This window comes from Antedon bifida, chromosome 4 (assembly GCF_963402885.1).
Source record: "Antedon bifida chromosome 4, ecAntBifi1.1, whole genome shotgun sequence".
Classification (NCBI taxonomy): domain Eukaryota; kingdom Metazoa; phylum Echinodermata; class Crinoidea; order Comatulida; family Antedonidae; genus Antedon; species Antedon bifida.
In genome coordinates this window covers 31,527,389-31,551,010 of record NC_136229.1, presented here as the reverse complement: position 1 = coordinate 31,551,010, position 23,622 = coordinate 31,527,389, and the positions used below count along the sequence as shown (strand labels likewise).

The 23,622-nt window shown below is 32.3% G+C and overlaps 1 protein-coding gene across 1 annotated transcript in view; it reads left to right on the top strand.

Moving 5' to 3' along the window:
* The window catches only part of LOC144839334 (polycystin-1-like protein 1), a 65,334-nt gene that overhangs the window by 7,416 nt on the left and 34,296 nt on the right, over nucleotides 1-23,622 (top strand). The window contains exons 5-13 of the mRNA XM_078694650.1: nucleotides 6,229-6,384; nucleotides 10,540-10,865; nucleotides 14,444-14,530; nucleotides 14,708-16,025; nucleotides 16,583-16,720; nucleotides 18,118-18,230; nucleotides 21,591-21,832; nucleotides 22,260-22,949; nucleotides 23,241-23,605. Coding sequence (XP_078550776.1) covers nucleotides 6,229-6,384; nucleotides 10,540-10,865; nucleotides 14,444-14,530; nucleotides 14,708-16,025; nucleotides 16,583-16,720; nucleotides 18,118-18,230; nucleotides 21,591-21,832; nucleotides 22,260-22,949; nucleotides 23,241-23,605 — 3,435 coding nt within the window. The remainder of the gene's footprint in view (nucleotides 1-6,228; nucleotides 6,385-10,539; nucleotides 10,866-14,443; nucleotides 14,531-14,707; nucleotides 16,026-16,582; nucleotides 16,721-18,117; nucleotides 18,231-21,590; nucleotides 21,833-22,259; nucleotides 22,950-23,240; nucleotides 23,606-23,622) is intronic.

Sequence of the window (23,622 nt, the reverse complement as noted above, 5' to 3'; positions counted from 1 at the left end):
AATGATTTATTTCAACTATACGATTTAGAAAAAGCATACACAAAAAATGAAGTGAAATAAACACAGTTAAAAAGTATAGTTTATTGACTTGTATAATTGAAGATTTCCTATGTCCTTGTAATTGATTGTTACACCTGTTTCTGATGGCTTATCAAGCTCTTGGACATTGGATTAATTCAAGATCAAATGTTAGCCCACCCCAACTGTATCAATAGAATTACATAGTAAACCATTGACACTGTAAGGTAACAAGAACAGTCTGTAGTCTTGTTTTTAACTTACGGCTCCTAGTAAATTAAATTGGTACGGCCAGATTATACACCCACAAAACTAGAGCTCTATTCTAAAAAAGTAAGAAAACACCAGACCTGGTGGAAGACCAAAGAAACTATGCAGTAAAATGATACAAAAAAAAATTATACAGATTCACAGAGACATACCCAACCCAGGAATTTGTTTAGGTGTGTTATAGTAAAGTACTACAGTATCTTTGTATGATCAGTGCAGTAATCAGATAATTCAATTCAGTTTTCATATGCCCTTCATACCAATGATGATGACAAGAAGTGCCCCTTTAACGATAAGCTTTGCCCTTTCAGAGTGGAGTTTTTTGTAAGATAAAATCCTGCGATCTAAAACAAGAATCCATTACCCTGGTGGAATTGGTAGCTGATAGGTATTTTTGAATCTACAACTCCACTCCACAGTAAACGTACAGAGAATTTTTATTAATATTACAGCATAGAGCAAATAATATGATTGCATGTACTATTTGAACTGCTACTACCACACATGTGGAGATAAAACAGTGTACCAAACTTCAGTAACTTTCCAAAAACACATTTTCGACACCAAATCTCTTTATTTTTCAGGTTAGCTATTACACAGTACAACTTAAAAGGTGGAGCCCATGTTATCTTGTAATAATTGTGTACAAAGCAGTAAAAACATTTATGAATGTCTCCCTCTATAGACATCTGTAAAAGACATGTCTTGAATAGAGCAATTAAAATATAAAAGTTTGCACAAATCTAAGCTAAAAATAGCCCTACATGGTGGGCACGAAACAATGAACAACCATGCCGAGGGCAACATTTTTCACATCCACACATTTTTCTATAAATGTTGAGAAAAATTCACACTTTTATAAAATCATATACAGTAGGCCTAATAGATTATTACTTGGTTATGAATTATTTTGTAAAAAAAAAATGATAATATGTTATGATTCTTTTTTACAGTATCTTGTGTGTATTTATTGTACTTAACTTGATTAATATGATGGATTTTAACTTGTATACAGTAATCTATTTATATTTTGTAGGAACTTGAATATTTCTCAAATTTATCATTTTTATTAGATTTCAGATTTATATTTTTGAAATAGATTGTCTATCTTGGCAATATCCTAATTCAACATAAAATAACCTTTAATTTTATACCAAAATTAATTACTTTTTTGATTAGAAAAAAAATTCCTTTTTACACTAATCTCAGAAAGAAACCCATCTTTAAAAGGTAATACTAGGCTTCAAAGCATGTAGGAAGCAATTTTAAAGTGGGAGGGCCATCTAACAATTTTTAGTTTATAGATGGGGTAGATAAGAGAGTATTTGGCCAGTGAAGCCAGCAACTTTGGACTTGGAGCCAGGGGCCACAGCCAAGGAAACCCAGCATTCTAGAGCAATTGAGATAGTTTTAATGGGTTTTACGGGCAAGAATAAAATGGATGATAGAAAAACAGTAAATTATTAGTATTTGTTGCTAAAACTTTTAAATAGTGTGGTCTGCTGATGCCATGACTGGTGAAATGTAGGCTGATGTACGAAAGCTTGTTTCTCCTGCAAACAAATAATCTGTTAATAATAATAACCGTGTGAATAAATTAACTCCAATTTGTTATCAGTAGAAACATGAGAAATTTTCAATAACCGGTTAAATGGCAGCCTGAAAATAATGGTTAAAAACAATTCACCATTTAACCATTTATTGCTGTGCAACTTTTAGCTGCAAATGCAAAATAACGGTTATTTGATTGACAACCGCTGACCTTGTGTCAACTACACTGCAGTAACATTTGAATTGACCGGCAGTCCCCATTGCATTTTAGGTACTGTCAATGATTTTCGTCGACGACCGCCCACTGATTTAAACGGTTATTTAGGAGCAAAAATTGAGCAGAAATGCAGTCGATACAAAAATTATATTTTAAATCTATTTTGAAATAAACGGTTTAATTCGGCGCTATGCATCAGAAACAGACCCAAAGACTTACAGTAGGATTATTATCACACATCACATGGGTTTTTATGGACACTGTATGGAATGACTGTAAGTTTTTGCATCATCCAGGTTTAATAAGCTGCCATGTTAAATTTTAAATATCAAAATATTCAAAAAATGTCAACCTCTCTATGACTGTGTATGGAATTTACTCTATTGAGTATTAAAATTATAGTTGATATGTTAGCTGTGTACACAGAACACCTCATCAATAGGGTCATTATCAATAATTATCATTACCTTGAACTTGATGGGCTGTAAGGCAGGTGTCTTCTTCACTCTAACTTCAAAGTAACCTTTGTAAGACCACCTAATGCTGGATACAATCTATTAGATGCATGCTTTTGAATATCTGCTTTATTAAGTTCCTTTAAAATACCTAGTCTGTAATACTGTATATTTATTTCAGCAAATCGCACAAAACTAAATATAGGCTCTTTTGAAAGTTGGTACATACATTATGGCAAAAAAAGTGATTGTCCTTTTCTTGTTAAGAAAGGGGACTGGTTTACATTTTCACTTGTAACATTATTTTTTATTATTTATTACCAAAAAAATGTTTGCAGGAAAAAAGAAATACACAATTCCTTACAGATTTTTAATGTCAACTTTAATGTATAATGTATATCTTTTAATGTTTTTACAATCTTGAATTTGAACTTGTGTATAACCTTGGCTTAAATGTCAAAGTCAAATTTGTTTCACAGTGTACAGCAAAGTTTAGGCTACGTTCACACGTACACTACAGCATGGGACTGGCGTGGCAACGCAAGTGGTAAGGTAATCAACAGATTAATGCCAAGGTGTAGTAAAAGTAAAAGTTTATCTTTTACGTTTTAAAAGTAGTCTGGGATCTCTATTTTGATTTTACACAGTTATGATGACTGTTTAATTATAAATTTATTTTTTCGCCATTTCTTGAAATTACTCAACACCCTGACGCAAATCTACTCCGCAGTATTTACAAACAATTACACTTTGAATTGAAGTGCAGAGAGCATCAAATTTAGAATACTATATACTGTATACATTAAATATGAAATGATTGGTAAATATCAAAATATCAAAATTATTCAAGCATCGCTGTAGTTTAACTCTGTGGTGTTAAGATGGGTAGCTGTCATACATAACTCCAATGATGTGGTGTAGTGATTGGAGTAAACACCACTGTTAATTACAGGCAAAGGCGTAGGTTATGTAAGGCCTACACCAGCCTTATTAATATACTCCAGAGTTTACTTTTTTTCATCTGTTTTGTGTTTGTGATGATAAAAATTGCGTCAGGGGGATTAACCTTTTTAGGGAAGGCTTCTGCATTAACTAGACCATGCAGATTAAGATTATGATGGTCAGAATACGGCCAGCACCTTTCATCATGCATGATTTGATTTATTAACTTGAAATATCAGAGTATATATGTACAGATGGATATGCAGTATAAAGATAATTATTTAAATCAAATATATTACTGTATATTATATCATATGTCATTAAATAACAGAGGTTATTGGTAACACATGTTTTAATTTGGTCTCTTTATACTTGAACCATTGAATACATCAATAACTGGATTAACTTTGTTCCCACAAGTATTACATGTATGGCCCAGTAGACTTGGCAGTTTTATGGTTCAAATGCAATTGTTCTCTTTCCCTTCTTGAAAGAAAACTTTTCTGTAGTCAGTCCTTTGACCTGCTCAAGTGAACCAGTATAAAAAGATATTTTTGGTTTGGTTGTTTAATTAAAGCCATACTTGTTATTTTTTTGTTTGAATTATATAATTGTTCCTTTTTCAATTAAATGTTAATTTCCAAATTTTGAAATTGCTATTGTAAAAGAAATTCTGCCATTTCTCAAATCAATAAAACAAGTACCGTAATAGGTCACTAATCAGCTAGATGTATGCATATAATATAAGTGAAATTTTGCAATAGGAGTTTTTTAATTTTTGTGTTGTGTCTGTGAAAAATATATGATAGATTTGATAATTGAGAAAACAGCACTTGCCAAATATCCTCTCCAAGATTAAATTTAGAAGGGGAAGGCCATACTAGGTTATAGACGAACAATTTATAATAATATAATAATAATCATACTAAGGAGTAGCCTTGTGATTTGGACACTTGACTATCATACAGAAAGAGGTTGGTTCAATTCCCATTAAGAACAACTCCCAATCTACTCAGCTGAAAATGAGTACATGGTTGAAAAATACTAGAGAGGATCAGGCTACCCACCCTAACTAACACATTCCCAGGCTTAGTATCAATTGCTCCTAACAGCTAATTTCCCTACGTTCAGGATGAATTTAGGACTCACCTATACCTAGCCTACCATAGTTTTAAGAAAATTAATTTTCTGTCATAAAATCCAACCTGCTAAAATATAACCATCTACAAATATATAGGCCTGGAGACTGGAGATACTTTTTATCATTTATTTCACACCAAGTTAAAGTGCCTGGACATGGAATTCTTTGAGGTAGTCATGGGAATATTATTGCTTTTATTGTTTCAACCAAAATACATAAAATTCACAAACAGAAAAACAAATTCCAAAGTTAATTTTTTTTTGTAGGAAATCCAATCATAAAATGTATCCCAGAAGAAATGATCAGGTTTGTTCAACAAATACCCCACTATTACTTTTCTGTCATTTCATCATAATGTTCAATTTATACAAATTAATTCTGATTGCTACCACAGGCAGCAACATTTAGGGTTTTTTAGAGAATTGCTTAGAACAGCTGTTTAGGTACCTAAGAGTTCCATTGTTTACAATTCAGGTGGGGGCAGTGATTCTTTCTTCCTAAACAAATGGAGAAAGTATGTACATACCTACTTAGTATTTTATTTCTATTTTTTCTATGGTGTTTGTATGTTTTCAGTGTATTACATTTGTTAGTGTCTTTGGAACTAAATGAATTTATGACTCTAATCTTCATATATTGTATTAGCTTTGTGAAAAGTGGAGATTCCATTCGCAAACGTTAAAGAGGTATTGTCCACCAAAAACATGAAAATTAAAGATTAATAACAAAAAAAAAGACTTTCAATTTTCCATTTCACAGTTTTAATCACTAGATATGTGTACTATTTCTTTTTTCAATTTTGTCTTGATTATATTTTTCAATTCTTCATTCATTTCCTTTATTTCAGATAGTACATCCTTATACTAAATAGGAGAAAATCCTATTTTAGTGTGATTTTGTGTTTTGTATTGTTTATTGTATATATGGAATTTGTATTCAGAAATGAAGTGATTAATCAATCAATATACAAATAAAACATTTCAACCAGAAAAGTAACAATAACATCTTCAACAAAAACAATCTACAATATTAATTTGCACCAATGCTGATGCAGGTTGGATTGTGGAAGTACATTAACTATGGTTTTAATTTACAACTTTTATGAATTCTGTTCTTAAAACTATGAATAGAATTCCTCCAATATTCACAATTACAGTATGTATAATAGTTCAAACAGTGGGATATTGCATGAATATGATGCCCTTATTTAATTTGTCCTTAATTATATTAAGATTTAAGATGTATCAAAATGTTCTTATATGTATTTTTACTTAAAATAATTGCATTTATTATATTGCTAAAATAACTATAATTAATGATGTCTAAATTTTGTCTCAGTTAAATGTAAGTTACACTGAAAATGTGAAACTTTATCTAATTATCCTTGGTTCATTTTGTTCTGTTCCCCTTGTATGACGTCATCTGTTTTTTGTGATATATTTCTGGTGTTGATTATTTTAAAAATGATGTATTTGTATGTTTTCTGTACCATTTTAAAATGTATTTTATGTATGAACTGAATAAATTTAATCAACCAATCAATATATATGACTAGTGAAGAAATTTTGATATAAATAAACATTTTTCTAAAAAAAGAAGCTTCAAATGAAATAACAGCTTGATTTTGTTTATAGGTCTTCCACTGTTGAATAATAGTCTTCAAGATGTCCAAGTGCGGTGGCTGGTTAATCAAAGTGTCATCAAGGAAGAAACATTCATTGTTAAAAATCAGACAATTTTGTTAGTTGCGGTTACACACCGATTCCAGCAACAGGGATTATATGTAATAGGTAAGTCGGTAGTGTTTGAATAAATTTTTGAAAGAATAGAAGCTCGTGCTCACTTTGCATTTGCGATCGCTGTTTGACAAGAATGTTGAGGTGTAGACTAGGCCTAGGCATAATTTAACACTGTACTTTTCCATGGAGTAAAGAATGACTTTTCATTTATTCATGCTAATTAACATCCCTACAATCTATATCATACAATTTGAAATTTATCCATGGAAATGACTGTTAAACATTATCGTATTTGAGATTGTGCTGTGATTTTTTAAGCATGCTGACAATAAAGCGTCAACACAGATCCAGTGGAAACGTTAACTGCTAGGCTACAAATCGTTTAAAAATGTTTCAAAAACCATGTTTGCATTGGAGTTACGAAATTAAATTAAACATCCATACAAATAATAGAAGCCAATTGGCTATTAATGAAACAAATGTCATATCTCCAACAATTAATGTTTGCGATCTGTATAAACCTATCCTGATTCGCCAAACGGGATTGAGGTATCGGATTAGGCGTTCTCACGCAGACTGTGATTGGTTAGGCTAACGGATAGTTCCCAATCTGGATTACAGTACGCAAGTGTGAACCAGGCCGGTATTATGTTGATTTTATTTTTAAAGCATAATAATATAAACCAATATTTATGTAAATAGCTATGCCAAAATAGCATTCTCAAGCTTAAGTTAAATAGTAACAGTGCTTGCATTCTTTAAACAGTTGTTTTTGTTATATCTAGCTGGGCTCATCTATAATTATCTTCTTACCACCTGTGTTTCTTTATCAAATGGATTTATCCAATTATATTATGTACAAAATTTGCACCTTAACAGAACCACAAAATAAAATCATTTTATTGCCATAATTATTTTTGGTAGAGTTCAAACAAGATGTAAAATATTGGGTACAAAATGAAATAAACATCACTGCATGATTCCAGCTGAGAAGCAATAAAAAATATTAAGTCCATACTATAATTAGAGTTTGTGGTAAAGTGGTGTGTAACTTTAGATAGATATTCTCAATCCTTTTCATATTACAGCATTATATTTAAATTATGAAAAATTATATTATCAATAATAATACTGTATTAACAACTAAAGTGTATTTAACTATGTGACGTATGACAGGTAATACAATCTTTGATGAGGAATATAGATGTAGGGCCGGATTTATCAAACTTGCTTAGCAAAAAATCATCTTAAACATAAAGATGTAATTTTCCCCCAAAAGATGAAAAATTAATATTAATAAAATCAGATTTTGAATAGGCTATTTTGTAGTTTTGATAAAGTAAATCACTTTTGAAGAAAAAAAAGAAATAAATGATAATATTGTCACTTATAAAAAGACAGAATAAACAGTTAAATTCAACCAAAAACGCATTGGCTGGCAGCCAATTTGACTTTTTTTTTCTTTAAATTACAATTTTTGGTGAAAGTGGAACATAAAAGAAACAAAAAAATTGGGGAAAAAATTGTTTAAGAATTAAAATAATTTTGCTTAAGTCAGATTTATTAATAATTATTAAATTTAAGATGAAAAATATCCTGCCTTAAGGCTGACCTACCGACATAGTGAGCTGTAGAGTCGCGTGCAAAAAAAATGTTGTCTTATTATCTCATTTCTGCACAACAAAATAATTCTTATGTATCTGTACTCTCTTAACCCATTTCATAAGATGTTTAGTGTACAACCACCAACAAAGTGGAATCGCTTACATATCAGAAGTTATGATAGTGAACATGTTGGGAGAGCTTACTATGAATAAAAGGGTGTAACTAATTTTTTTTTTAAACTGTTAGTGTTGGTATATACATTCCTTGAGTATTATACTGTACTTTCTTGATGATTTTTTCTCTATCGTATGTTTCCGTAAATCTTTAATTTATATTGAACTAAAATTAAAAGAAAATAAACATCACACTTTTTTGTCAAAAGTTTAATAGTGCAGACAGAGCTTAAGGTGAAATTATCTTGACCCAAAAAAAACAGACTTTAGTTATTTGTCCAGATTAATTATTTAATGTACTAGTTGATAACATGCAAACATTCATTATTTTTTGTTTATATTTTTAATCGTAGTTTCATCAAGCGCTAAAAGGACATTCTTTTACCTACAATAAATGTCAAGTCGCGACATTTAAAAACAAATTTGCGTCCTGTTGTTTTTGTTCGTGATCTTACAATACACAATCGTCGCGTTTAATCACAACCACATATGGATATTGTCAATAATTATGTGTTTGATTTGGCTGAGAAATGGAAGAAATTAAATTATTTGTGAGGTAACAGTTTACATGGCACCCTTTTAATTAGGTTTCTGTGCATGATTAATTATAGAAATGAGGATCGTGCCCTGAATATTGTCTCCGGATTTGACGATCATCCAAAAAGTCATGCACAGACAGAATACTGATTGCAGTTTGTTAACCCGCAGTAATAGTCAATGAACTAAGTATGCCTAGTCGTCCAGCCTTGCACCTGAATGTAACTAATACGCCCTGCAGCCCTCCTCTATTGGTCTTCCCCAGGTGTATCCTGGCCACTGGCATAAATATCCCAGGTGAACTATGCAGATAAATTCAATTTACTACATTTTTTACTTCTAGTCCAATTTTCTCAATCTACTTTTTTAGCCAATGAATGACTTGGGCTATCTATCAAACTAGAAACAATGGAGAACAGCATGTGCCTATTGAAACCTGAATCCAAAACTTTTTTGTCTCTTTTCTATTGGTGTACTTTAATTACTAAACTAACTACTATCTGGCACCTACATAAGCTGGATTTAGTGTGGTGGAAAGTTAGTTTGGAAGCGGAACTTATTGAAATGACAGTCTAGTAAAGTGTGTAAATCATACATGTAAAGTTATAACGCTACTATGATGCATATCTATAAGTTGTTTGTTTTACTTGTTTGTTTGGAACTTTTTGGAATATTATCTTGTACATGTAAGTCTTATTTAATACAAAATTAAAATAATTTAATGTATGTTTGCATAATACTGCATTATTGCGATCATGGAAGTTTATGAGTGAGTGAGAAAATAGTTGAATGATTGATTTAAAACCAAAGTTGAATAGGATAGTCAGGTTTCCAATGAATTAGAACATTCTTCCTATTCAATGAATACACAATTCATTGTTTTTTTTTCATTATTATTTTTATAATACACTTCTGTCCAGGATATTTTTTTTTCAATTAATCAACTGCTCCTATCTTGTCATGTTCTTATAAAATTAATGCAAACATAATTATTTTCTGCTGTGTTTATATTTCTGTGTATAGTGTAGTTTGTTATTACAAATTCTTACAAGTATTTTTTATTTTTAGCCCATGATATAAGTGAATTATATATAAAAACTAAATACATAAGTTTGTAAAGGCTATGTATTTATTATGTAGTTGAGTTGTTGGTGGAACTTTGTTTAAATTAAGTACAGTAGAAAAATTTTTTGTTTGTTTTAAGATTATTTTTTGTAGGTTGCAATTTTAGTTAAGTATGGTACATCTACCTTTAATAAATAATAGAGTTATTAAATTAATTACAAAAATGTATATCAGAAACAAAACAAAAAAAGAATTGCATTTATAGAAGCCTGCTGAGAAACTAACTATGTGTATAAACATTGATTGTACTATAAAAGGAATATGCAAAAATAACAAAGATATTTGGAGTTACAATGTAATGTGTTTAGAAAGAAAAATCAACTACTAATTAAGAATGAATGTTATTATTTTAAATAGAAGCCTGCTGAGAAACTATGTTGAATAAACATTGCTATTAAAATGGAATATGCAAAAGAGTGCCCATTAAATATATCTTAACATACCAACAAGATTGACAAACCAAATAAAGAGTTAACGCAATTATCATGAAAATATAAGTATTTACTATAATTATGAATAAATTTAATTGATACTCAATCAATTTCAATTTACTTTATTTCGTCCTCAGTAAAGAAGGAAAATATATTGAGTGTATTTCATAGAAGTATAAAAATAGTTAGTCACACTTCTATATGTTTTTGATCTCACTATCAAAATCTTCATCTTACACGGATATTGGAAAATAATTCATTAAGTATAATTATATTATAAATGATTTTTTAGCAATTTTCATATAGTAATCGTATTGCTCTCTTTGAATTCTCAGATGTTGAAGTTGAAAATCGTATCTCAACATCAAGCAGGAGCGTTAATCTTACAGTAGTAGAACCTGCTCCAAGAAATTTGCAAGTACTGTTAAAAGCAAGCCCCGATTCAGTCCCATCATGCATCCCGGTGGAAGATTCTTTTCCCGTCAACTTGCCGTCTGTTGCAGTTTTTTTGAACGAAGAAGTGACGCTACAGGCATCGGTATCGATGGGAACTAACTTAACGTTTGTTTGGGAGTTTGAAGATGGCTCCACGTTCGTAGTGTCACCATATTTAGTAGAGTCAGAATGTTTGAGAATTACATGCATGCAGCAACATATAAAGGTGAGACTTAAGGAATGCACTTTTTCTTTCTTACACGATTGAAAGCTTGTCTCCAACAGGCCTACCTACGCACTTTTGTAACCCATATTATTTTGATCAGAACAGGTAACTGTTTCATGGTGAGTTGGTTTAGCACCTGCTAGAATAACTTACCTCGTCTTTCCCAACACGTCATGTTAATTCTTGAATTCTTGGAAATATAAACAATTTTATTTATTTATACTCACACAATCTAATGAAAAATTATCCAAACCTTTTTCCAAAGTTCTATAAAATCGAATACTATTTTTTGATAATTATTTGAAGATCTTACTAGATTTCTAAAGTGTGTAAAAGTAAAAATTTCATGTTTGGCTTGTAATAAATTGACACAATTAATTCTTATCTGACTTTTTATTATAAAACATTTAAAAATTAATTTATATAGTACTGGGCTATGACTGTCACATTTATATATGCACTTTAGAAAAAGTCAATCGACTTTTCCAATTTTAGCCGCCGATGACGTAGTTAGTTTAGCGATTTAAATTGTTAGTCATTATAACAGTAGGGTAGCTGTAATTTATACTACTATTAAGGTTGTTCAATTCATTGAAAACAACTTTAGGATATGGGCCAAAAGTCAGCAAGAATGCTGTGCTATAAATTAATTGATGTTTAATGATATTAGGTCAAGTGTTTATTGATTGCCCCTTTAGTATTCATGACATTTCCATAATTTGTTCTGACAGTTTCCCAAGAAAACGATCTCAACTATATTGTTTTAAATCAGTAATTGCAGTATTTTATAACAGACACAATTTGCTATAAATTTGAAATATTCAAAAAACTCTTCCACTGTGCAGAAAGTTTTAAAGGAAAAGTATGATAATTTTTGCATTGTTTTATTTAAAGTCGGGAAAAAGTAAAATTTGTGTAATTTGTTGAATTTACTGTACAACCTGGCAGCCAACAGATTTTCTGTTTTTTAGTTTTATTGCCATCACACACGCTATGTTGTTGATAAAGCTTGATCAAATTTATCGGTACATTTCTATCTAATTTATAATATATTGCTTGATAAATCCTCCGCTTAAAGGGACATTCCATTTTTTTCAACAATTTTTAAATTTTCTATTGTAAGATAAAGTTGAACATTTTTAGAAAATAGATACATTGAATTATATGAAACAAACAACATTTCGGAATACATGGCATGTCCAAGATTGAAAATGCAAATGTTATAAATGTTTCAAATTCCTGGATCTGTCATGTTGATATGAATTGAATACGATACAATTTTCTAATACTGTAAAACAAAATTAGGAATATTTGGAAGGTAGTTTCTTCGTACTTGACACACAAATTACTTGTTACATCACATTATGGTTTAAATGTACTTCATAAAAGTAGTTCATAGTTGAGACTGTCTGTCCTGCATCATTTTGATTTAGTTTTAATACAAAAACCTCATTAATTGCTAGTTTGTGTCTTAACAGTGTTAACATTTAGGTCAATTATTGTATGCACAACATATCATTTGAAAATTAGTTTATGATTACTTTCATATGTGTGAGATGTCAGGAAGTATGAATCCCCCACCCCCCATTCCAAAGAATGAAATAAATTTTGACGAGGGGGACCAACTGTATGGGGACCAACCTACATTCATTAGTTACATTGTCTAAAAACTCAATTCCATTTGTGGATTTTTGTAGCTCTTTAACATAATATTTGGTCATAGAATTTGTTTTATAGATTTTTTAGAATATCAGGCTCTCCTATGTCTATTTAGTTCCATTCCCTCATCCGAGTCCATTTATTTTTGTGTCGTTTTCTAAGGTACCACAATGAAAAATGACTAAAAATAGTTTGTATTAAATTAACTGGCAATGATAAGAAAGATTGTGGTGTTAAGCTGGCAGGAAAGAGGAACACAAAGGAGCTCATGGCAGGTCTGGATCTGAGTGAAACAATCGTGGAAGTTGGTATGAGGAGTAACTTGAGATGGATGGGACATATTCTAAGAAAAGATGAAAAAGAACCAGTATAGAGAGCTTGGTATTTAGAAGTTGGTAGGAGAAGAGAAAGAGTACGACCAAAGATGACGTGGGAAGATATGGTAAAGAAAAAATGCAGGAAAGTTTGGAGAAACATGATGCGCAAGACAGAAGAGATGGTGTAGCAGTCTGGAACGAGTGACAGTCAATAACCACTTGGAAGACTGAGGGAGAAAGCTGACAAAAATAAAAGATGATGATGTAATCCGGTAATTGGCTCACAGCCAGTAACAAAAGATGAAAAATCCAGATAGCAATCTTCTTCTGGACATAATTGAGTGTTCACATCCAAACTTGTGATGATATCATAACACATTACAGTTTTGGTATTCCACATTTTGTTTGTTGTTTTTTCGTATGATGCATTTTTTAAATACTGTTTAAATTTTCTCTCAGATCACATAAGTAGATTAACAAAGTACTACAGTACGTTGGTAAACCTGCAGGCAAACAATTGACACTTTTCAAAATGCCACGAGATATGACAAAGTGATTGTTGTTGTTAGTACAAGTTCATTATGTGGAGCTGGGCTAGTGACAAGACCAATAGCTACTGTGCTAGTTCATTCAGTTTTTTCACAGTAGGAGTAGCTAAACTGTTAACTTTTATTAAATTTTAATAGCACTCAGCAGATACTAATTAGCGGAAGAAAAGAGCCTTGAGACTTAAGTGCAATGAACTGGGATTAGGTTGTATAGGAGTCAAGTTTTCTATTGGCCATTCGCTTCAGCTTTTTCTTTTTAGATTTCAGTGCCAAGATTTAGATTAACTTATTATTATTATTGCATCCCTTTACCGTAGCAGGTTATATGTTTAACCCTGTATGTTTGTCGTTTTTTGTTTGTTCGTTTGTGGGTTTGTTCCTGAAAAACCTAGAGGCCACGGTTTTTATCCAAATCTGAACAAATACAATGATCTATGACCCAAAACCCTGTCATAGTTCCATATTTAAGGAGGTGGCTCAAACGATTCTAGGCAAACCATAATGATCCATGGTCCATCATTGAGTCAAGTGGTTGAGTGGTTAAGGCAGGGGAATTTCAAACCATAGCTATACAATCTGCACAGGTTCAAGACACTCCTCGACCATTGTTCTGGTGGTAGAACAATTATTCTCGGATAAGGACTTAATACTGGAAGTCCAGTGTAACACATCTGGCTTGTGTGCACTTTGTTTGTTGAATTTGAATTCACTTTAAAGAACCCAGTTGATCTCAGTCTCTGTCGTTGTGGACAGACGAATGAGCGCCATTTGATGGCAGCAATCTAAGAGACCTTTAGGGGAGACGAACATTGTTGTATGTGCGTAATTCAGCCCAGTATAATAATTTACAATGTGGAGGACTTAAATTAATTTTTACGTAATTTAACATACTATATAAGTGTATAACTTAGTGTAGACATTTAAATTGAAACAGTGTTTACTTGATACATAAAAGTATAATCTACCATGCAATATATAATTTACTCAAATACTGCTTTTATATAAAAAAAATGTATTATAGTATGTTTGATTATGAATTTTGTTATTTATACAGAATCACACATTTACTGCAGAAGGGGTAGAAAAAGTGAGAGTGAATGTTTCAAATTCGTTGGGTAGTCTGACGCAGGAGCTTTATGTGGTAAGGATAATGTTTAATTATTAAGCTTTCGGTATTCAGAAGTTTTACAGATTCAAACATAATGGTTTTTGCCGTGCCATTGATTTTGAAAAACATATTTTAGCCTTTATGGTTGGACTTTGAACATTGTTTTTCGTTTTATTGTATATTTTATAATTGTTTATTTTTCTTTTGAAGGTTGTTGTAAAGAGGCAATTGAGCAATTTAAGTATGAGCGTGGATGATCCATTGTCGTCGTACTTTATCAAGCCAAATACGGTTGTCACATTCTCGTTAACGCTACTTACTACAGCGCGTCAACACACTTATCTTGAGATAGACTTTGGCGACGGTAGGCGATTTAACTCAAGTCTTCAAGAAGAAAACAACACGTTTATCGTAAGGGAATATTCTGACTCTGCTCCGAATCTTCGTTTGATGGCAGATTATGGTGAGGGCTGTACTCTATATATTTCTTTTCAACATAAATATCAGAACTCTGGCATTTATAGCGTGGCAAGTACAGTTTCGAGCAAAGATATGATATTGAAAAAGATCTTGGAAAAACCAATTATAATCCAGAATGTGATATCTAATTCACATTTAATAGCGAACTCATCATATGCCGTTGGGTCTGTGAGTAAGTTCTTTGTCATTTTGACACCGTCATTTAATAATACATCATCAAATTACGCAAATACCACTTTCTTTTGGGAACTGTCTCTGCACAATTCAAGTATTGTAACAGAGTACACAAAAGAGCCATTTTTCACAGAAGTTTTTACAGAAGTTGGACGGTATTCTTTAGCTGTGAATGTTTCAAATCTTGTGAGTTTTGACTATACTAAAGAGTACTTCATAGTTCAAGAACCCATAGAAGGACTACTTATCAACGCAACTACTCCTAACTTTATTTCATTGGGTGGTATCGTGCACGTAGTAGCATCTATAAAAAAGGGAACAAACGTAACATTTAAATGGGACTTTGGCGAAACGGATGTTTACGTGACTCCGAGTCCAGTTACCTTAGCAAATCGCTACCAGGAAAGATCAACTGCAAACTACACCTATTGGGAAGTAGGTACATACGCTATCACTGTCACAGCGAACAATTTAGTAAGCCAAAATGAAGCAACGTTATCAAATGTTATTACCGTTGAGCAACAAGTTTCAGGGTTTAGTCTTAAGGAGATTCTACCCACGATCTTAGGCGATACGACAGAGATATTTGCAGTTTTAAAGGAAGGTACACACGTCAGGTTTACCATTGATATTGGAAGAGGTGCTGCAGAGAGTGTGACAGCCTCAGAAGTAGATGATGGTTTTTTTAAGTTTGACTATGTTATTAATGTGTCTGGTGTTTATCATGTTGTTATTACTGCCTTCAATGATGTGTCAACTGCTTCTGATGAATTGAGTGTTATTGTACAAGCTAACATTGATGACATTCAAGTTATAGTAAATTCAGATGTTGTTATTCATCAAGTGGGCCAGTTTTTAGTAAAGAACAACAATGGTAAGAATTGCTTCTTGTTTCTCCATCTATTAATTGTTGAGATTTTTACTTTATACTATTAAGTACATTAAGAACACTTTGAACAATTTCGCAAGTAATTCTCAGGATGGTCTTAAACCCACAACCTCCAGATCACTAGCCTGATGTTCATACCTGGCTAGGTTTGAGTCCCACTCGATAATGACTTGCAATTTTTTTACAAGCGTTCTCAATTTACTTTAATAGTATATATAAATAGTATAATAAAAATACAAAATTACATCAGAGTAGGGCAAATATCTGTTGTATTTCAAAAGTAATAGTATAAAAAAATATTTTTCAAATGAGATTTTTTTTTGTACATAAAAAAGTACTATTGAATGACCGTTCAATAGTGCATACTATTGCATGCCATGATGTGACCCACAATCCAATCAAATGACAAGAATTTATTTAGAATCTATGTATTATTAGGTATTAGTGATAATAACAACATAACATTAAACATAAAATAATTAATTATTATAATTAATACATTGTTTGTGATATTTGATGATATTTTATGCAAATGATTTTAGGGGAGATACTGGACCGATCAGATTTGCTTTACCAGTGGACAGTTGATGGTAAAAACTTCAGCTCTCCGCTACCGTTTTTTACTTACACATTTCATACAACTGGTTTGTTTCAACTTGAGGTTCTTGTCAGTAATCTAGGTAAGCACTTTTTAAAAAAAGATATATATATATATATAAACAAATCAGGCAAAGAACATTAATTCTAAACCGCCCGGTGATATACTGAAATTTAATTAATTAATTTGAAACGATAAAGATGAGGAAATCTGTGAGAATGAGAAAAAGTCGCCCCAACCGAGACTCGAACTCGGACCGCCTGCTTGATATGCAGATGTCCTAACCATTAGACCACTGGGGCTTTCATGGTATTGTTCGAACTCGATTGGATAGCGACTCTTTAACATTCTCGGCGTGGTACGGCGGAACAGCACTAGTCCTCAGTTGTACGCACGCGCACCAGAGATCAAATTGATACGCCCTCATCTTACAGTATTTTTATTCACGAGGCGGGATCTCCGAAGAGATACTTTTATATATATAAACAAATCAGGCAAAGAACATTAATTCTAAACCGCCCGGTGATATACTGAAATTTAATTAATTAATTTGAAACGATAAAGATGAGGAAATCTGTGAGAATGAGAAAAAGTCGCCCCAACCGAGACTCGAACTCGGACCGCCTGCTTGATATGCAGATGTCCTAACCATTAGACCACTGGGGCTTTCATGGTATTGTTCGAACTCGATTGGATAGCGACTCTTTAACATTCTCGGCGTGGTACGGCGGAACAGCACTAGTCCTCAGTTGTACGCACGCGCACCAGAGATCAAATTGATACGCCCTCATCTTACAGTATTTTTATTCACGAGGCGGGATCTCCGAAGAGATACTTTTATATATATAAACAAATCAGGCAAAGAACATTAATTCTAAACCGCCCGGTGATATACTGAAATTTAATTAATTAATTTGAAACGATAAAGATGAGGAAATCTGTGAGAATGAGAAAAAGTCGCCCCAACCGAGACTCGAACTCGGACCGCCTGCTTGATATGCAGATGTCCTAACCATTAGACCACTGGGGCTTTCATGGTATTGTTCGAACTCGATTGGATAGCGACTCTTTAACATTCTCGGCGTGGTACGGCGGAACAGCACTAGTCCTCAGTTGTACGCACGCGCACCAGAGATCAAATTGATACGCCCTCATCTTACAGTATTTTTATTATTATTATATATATATATATATATAGTATAATTAAAGCAAGGACATAAAATTAGGTTTAGTGTTTGTGAGATTTGATTAAAAAGATAAATTGTCCCCACAAACATGACAAATGAAGGTAAATAAAGACTTCGAATAGGCCATTTTGCAGTTTTAATATTAAAGTTAATCAAAAACCCATTGACTTCCAGTCATTTTGACACTTATGTAACAAAATAATTTTTTTCAGAGGGACAATATATCTTTAAATACAGCATTTGAAGATTTCTACCAAAATTAAATGTGTTTTTTTTGTTTATTTCTTTTCAGTTGCAACTAAAACATTGTCAGTAAATGTTGAGGTCTTGAATACTGTAGCACCAATCTTGATTTACCATTCATATTTTGTGGAGGCAAAACATCCAGTTTTATTCCAGTTAATGGTAAGATGCACTATAAAATGATAAACTGTTTATATGTAAATGGCTTGTAATGTAATCAGTGGTTGGATCTCAATAGAGATACAAAAAAAAACCAAAAAGCTAAATCAAAATGATAAAGTAAAACAGCCAGAAAAATTAGTAGAGCTTTTGGACAACACTAGCCCTTCATCAGAAGGTTGGACAAATAGATAGTTTAAAGTAGACAAGCGCTGCCTGAGTGGACTGCAACAAAAGAAATAAAAACAATGGAGGTACAGGCTGGTGAATAGAGGGTGGAGAGAGTAGAAAGCAAAGAAGATAGCTTGGTAGATATAAACAATTTTGGAATGGATTATAATTAAATAATACACTTGCATAAAATTTGAACACATAACTATAATAATGAGAACCTTACATAACCTTCATTTCTGAAAAAAAAGTAAGTCTCCAAATATGAATATGTAAGGAAATTTTGGACCACAGCTTTGTCTGTATCTGCATCGTTGCAGCCAGAGGAGATGAACAAAATACAGACAGTATACATTAACAAAAGTGAAAAATATACTTTATAGACATGAAAAGTCACGTAGGTTTGAACAGGTGGATTTGTCTTAGTAACCAAAACATCTTTGTAGGTAAATGTTTGCATTGTTTTTGTGTTAATTCTGCCCTAGGCGTCACTCTTATTACTTCACCTAAACAGGTAGGTAGTCCAAACCAAAGTTTGTCTAACTTTCCTAGGGACGGTGCAAATAATATTCTATCTAAATAATGCAGAAAAGCATTGACTTAATACTGTATATAACAGCACAACATAACTGTGCTCTGTAGAGCAATGTTACATGGAGGAAAATTAACCAACATGTAAAGAAGTTATGACAGAAACGAATGCAGAAATTAAATGCTTTCAAACTTGTCATTAAAGCATAGAACAGAAGGGATAAACTCTTTTTTATATAAATTACAGTAATAGCAATCCAATGTTCTAATAATTAATTACATTTTTAATGACCTTGATTTAACTTCTTGAACTTGAGACCACATAATGTTCATCTGCATAGTACCACATCCAATAAAATGTTTTAAATATTTGTTAAAAGCCGACCATGCCTTATTGAATGGAAAAAAATAATGATTGACTTGTGATATGAAATCAACCAATCAAATGAATTTGAATTGCCATAAGGGAACATTATTTTCTTGTGTCTTTAAAAATCCTGTAAAAAATCAGATGATACTGAATTGTTTTCCCATCGCACTCTGAAATATATGTTTCGTATAGTACATTTTTTTTTAAATGGTAAATATAATTTAAAATTTCTTAAGATGTTTTATCTCATATCCACATTTGTGTAATTCTATTGATGATTTTTCTATGGGATTTTACCAGCATGTATAGTTCATCATGAAATTAGGCCAGCATATTGAAAGATACGGGAGGATAAATGAAAATGAGCAGGTTAATAGCAGTGTAGTGTTAGTAATAATATCATGCTAAGACAGTACAATCTCTCACATAGTTGATTGATGTATATTGTCTGTAATACTGCCACATCCATTTGATGAATAGTGCTATCAATTAAGCCATCAAGTGTTTAAACAGCAAGATACATCTGCAACGTTGCAAATGGCATCTACATTTCAATTTGTTTTGGATATTGGCCAACATACAGTGCCCTAATGGCTATGAGCGCTCACTGGCTAAACCCAGGGGCCCTGGAGCTTAGGGGGTAAAACCGGCATTAAAATATGTCGAAAAGGCTAAAAATGCCTGAGGCCTCCACCATTGGAGGACCACTTAGGGTTCCCAAACCAGGAGCCTCAGGCCTCTGCATTACGCCACTGACAACATAATGCATTGCATAATGAAATAATTTTTCCTCAGACCAAGTCTTCCATCCATGCCATATCTAACCCAAACCTGCCACAAAACATTGAAAAAGTGCAAATAATTAACTATATTATTGAGATGTGTCAAACTGATCTATAAGATCTTTATGTTTACTGGGACCACTACAAGGTATCACATACTGTAACATATCATGTGAATGCTACAAACATCTAACAGTCAATTAAACAAACAGTGAAATTAAAATATGCCTTTAATTAATTATGGAATGCTATAAAATGCATTTTAAAAAAATGCATTATACTTTGGAGGAATACAAATTGTGAGATCGCATGTTTCAAAACAAAATCTAATTTTATGTTTTAATTACATCTTGACAAAACAATAGAAAACATTTTGTTGTTTTAGAAAAAAAAAGTGTACATTTGTTTTTATTTGTTTATAATTCAAACAATATTGTTAAAGTTTTTAGAGGTTCACTAAACATCTCATAAAATGGAAGGTTTAAAATCTAGTAAGCATAAATGTCCAAAAATAAAAAGCTATTTAATTTGTTGGTGACCAGGATAGTACTGGTTTATTTTATTCTCCTATTCCCTGTCCGATCCTCGCTGTTCAACAATAGAATAAACAAACTGTATCTACTACAATCATGCAGGATTACTGTACATTTTATCTACAACTATTGATATTGTTAGTTTCTATTATAAAATCATCATATTATTATTATTCATTATTTATAAAGAACCTTTCCAGAAGATCAAAGCGCTATAATAATCATAGTAAAATAATAAATTCGTCGGTTGTATATTTTAATTTTTTCTTTCCCATTACAAATAAATGGGTGATACAGGTACATGCCTTAAGATATTTCAGTTTGCTTCCAATTAACAGAATAAGGTCTGTGTGAATAGTGATGTACATAGACAAACCACACAGCATACCATTCAAAGAAAATGTATTTAATTTCAATTTTAAATTACTAACCTATGTTGAAAGCACAGTCCTTCAGGTTATTTCTTTTCATAATTTTGTCATAGATATGTCTTAGGTGTTTGCCTTGGCTGTTAATTGACTGTTTTTCTTTTCTTTGTTTCGACCGGAATGTGGTCAACCTCTACCCTACTTGTCCGCATTCTACACAGATTAAAAGAGTCCAACAGGAAATTGTATTTTTTCTTGCCTCTTAGGGGTTTCTATCTGATGTATGTTTATGACCGCATTTTTGTCATTTCTGATGTTAAACATGAAATTGAATATTCTCCCTGAAACTAGTTCAATTGTACCTTTATAATTGTAATTTAACCTGATTTCACTTTTTAACTAAGTGATGAAACGCTGTAAACTATACCCGACTTAAATAAAGTAGTATTGACAGGTAAAATATTTTGATGATGGTATCTAGGCCTGTCAGATATTTTAAAAATCATAATGGTGTGAACTATATATTTTTTTACCATTAATGTGTGTACAAATGTAAAAAAGTTCATGTAAATATTTGTTTCTTATTTCTGTTGTTATTTATTTTGTAGAATAATGTTCCAAACCTTGATGATGATCAAAATACTATTGAAATTGATTTTGGCGATGGAAACTCTGCAATGTTGGATGGGAACAGCTCTGAACCGTTACAGTTTTCACACACATACGATGTTGCAGGGTTATACCAAGTAAATGTCAGTGCATTCACCACAAATGTACACTCAGTTTTATCAGTTCAGGAACAGATTTCAAATATTTCTTTGCAAGGCCCAACTATCAGTAGATTTTATAGGTAAGAAATCATTTCTAATTACTCATAATCTTAATTCACTAAATCTCTGCATGTCTGTTTCCGGCTTTAGTCAGAAACTAGTGGTCGCACGGTCTTCGAACTTGGTGGGTGGGCAGGTGCAGCTCGGTATAAAAAAGAACAAGTTTTTGCGATTATTAGGTCGTCAAGGGCAAATCTCAAAAGTGTCAATTGGCTCCGATCGCACTTTGTGGCGGGCGAACTTGCTAGTGTTGAAATTCAAGAGATATTGTAATTTTTAATTTAAACCCTTTTTTAAATATAATTTAAAAGCGACTCTTCCAAAACATTTGGTTTGTAAATGTTGGGATAAAGAAAATAAATTGGTGATTGTAAATTGTGTTGAATTTAAGTAAACCAATTGAATAATTAGACATATTTATTTGTTTATTTTATTTTATTTGATTAGACCAGAGTCCATGCAGATATGGAATGTAGCACGAGGGTCAGGTACAGCTATTCTATACACTTGGACTACTAAACACTTAACTACAGCACCTGGATACAACCTTCAGCCTAAGTATCAAATGTTTACCAATGTTTTACAAAAGGAATGCTTGGAGTTTGCTGCTGCTGGGGTTTACAACATATCTGTGAATGCTAGTAACCACATTTCATGGCAAACGGTCAACATCCAGACACAGTTACAAGAACCTATTTTATCAACATCTGTATACATACCGACTGTTGTGCATGGCCAAAATTCAACAATTGAAATATCGGTCCAGGGAGAAAGGCCATTTACTTTTGACATTAATTACGGAGATGGCAAAACTGGTTTGTACTTTTCCGAAGACTTGCTGGAAACGGTGTTTGTAGACTCGGGCATGTATACGTATCGTTATACACTCAATAAGCATTATTTGTTAGATGGAGAGTATACCTGCTTTGTCGTCATTAACAACACAGTTTCATCACGATCTGTAACTGTTAGAGGAGTTGTAGAAGAGAAAATATCTGGAGTCCGGATTATGTCAGATTCCCCGTCAATATTGCAGCTTGGTGAAGTAATCACACTGATTGCTACGGTTGACAAAGGCAGCAATATTATCTTTGAGTGGAATTTTCGTGATCAAATTTCAGGTCCCTATGTTGAAAGGTATATTATGTCTACTTTCTCTCTTATTTTTACATCAAAAAATGTTTATTGTTACTGATTTATTTAACAACATCTTTATACAGGATTACACAATCAGGTAAAAGCAAACCTGTTTTGCATTGTGGTCCTGTCTTACATATAAAAAATCAGGAAAAGAACATTTTGTGAACAAAAATGAGATCGATATCTAGCTTTGAATGAAGCAATTGTTGGGGAATATTTAATTTCAGTTGGTAGGTTATTCCATATCTGATTGCTATATTATTGGATTTTTTTTCTGTTCTACTTTAGCTTAGGAAATATGAGTATAGCTACACATACATTCAATTTACCTGGCAGTTACAATATAACAGTTAGTGTGAGTAATGCACTTCAGATGGAACCAATCACAGTAGCCTATCCCGAAACAGTTCAGGTTCTGGAAGCAATCAACAGCCTGTGGGTATCCCCAAAAAATGATAGATATACAACATCTCTTCACATTATAAATAACATAACCATGAAGACAGATCAAGTTAAGTTCCATGCAGAATGTTCTGGTAACGAAGTAACGTTTGTTTTTAACTTTGGCGACGGGAGTCCGTTGGTCACACATACAGGAGTCAATGCTGACAGTAATACAGCAAAAGCAGTGGCAAGTCATGTGTATGAAGAAGGTGAGAAATATTCACTA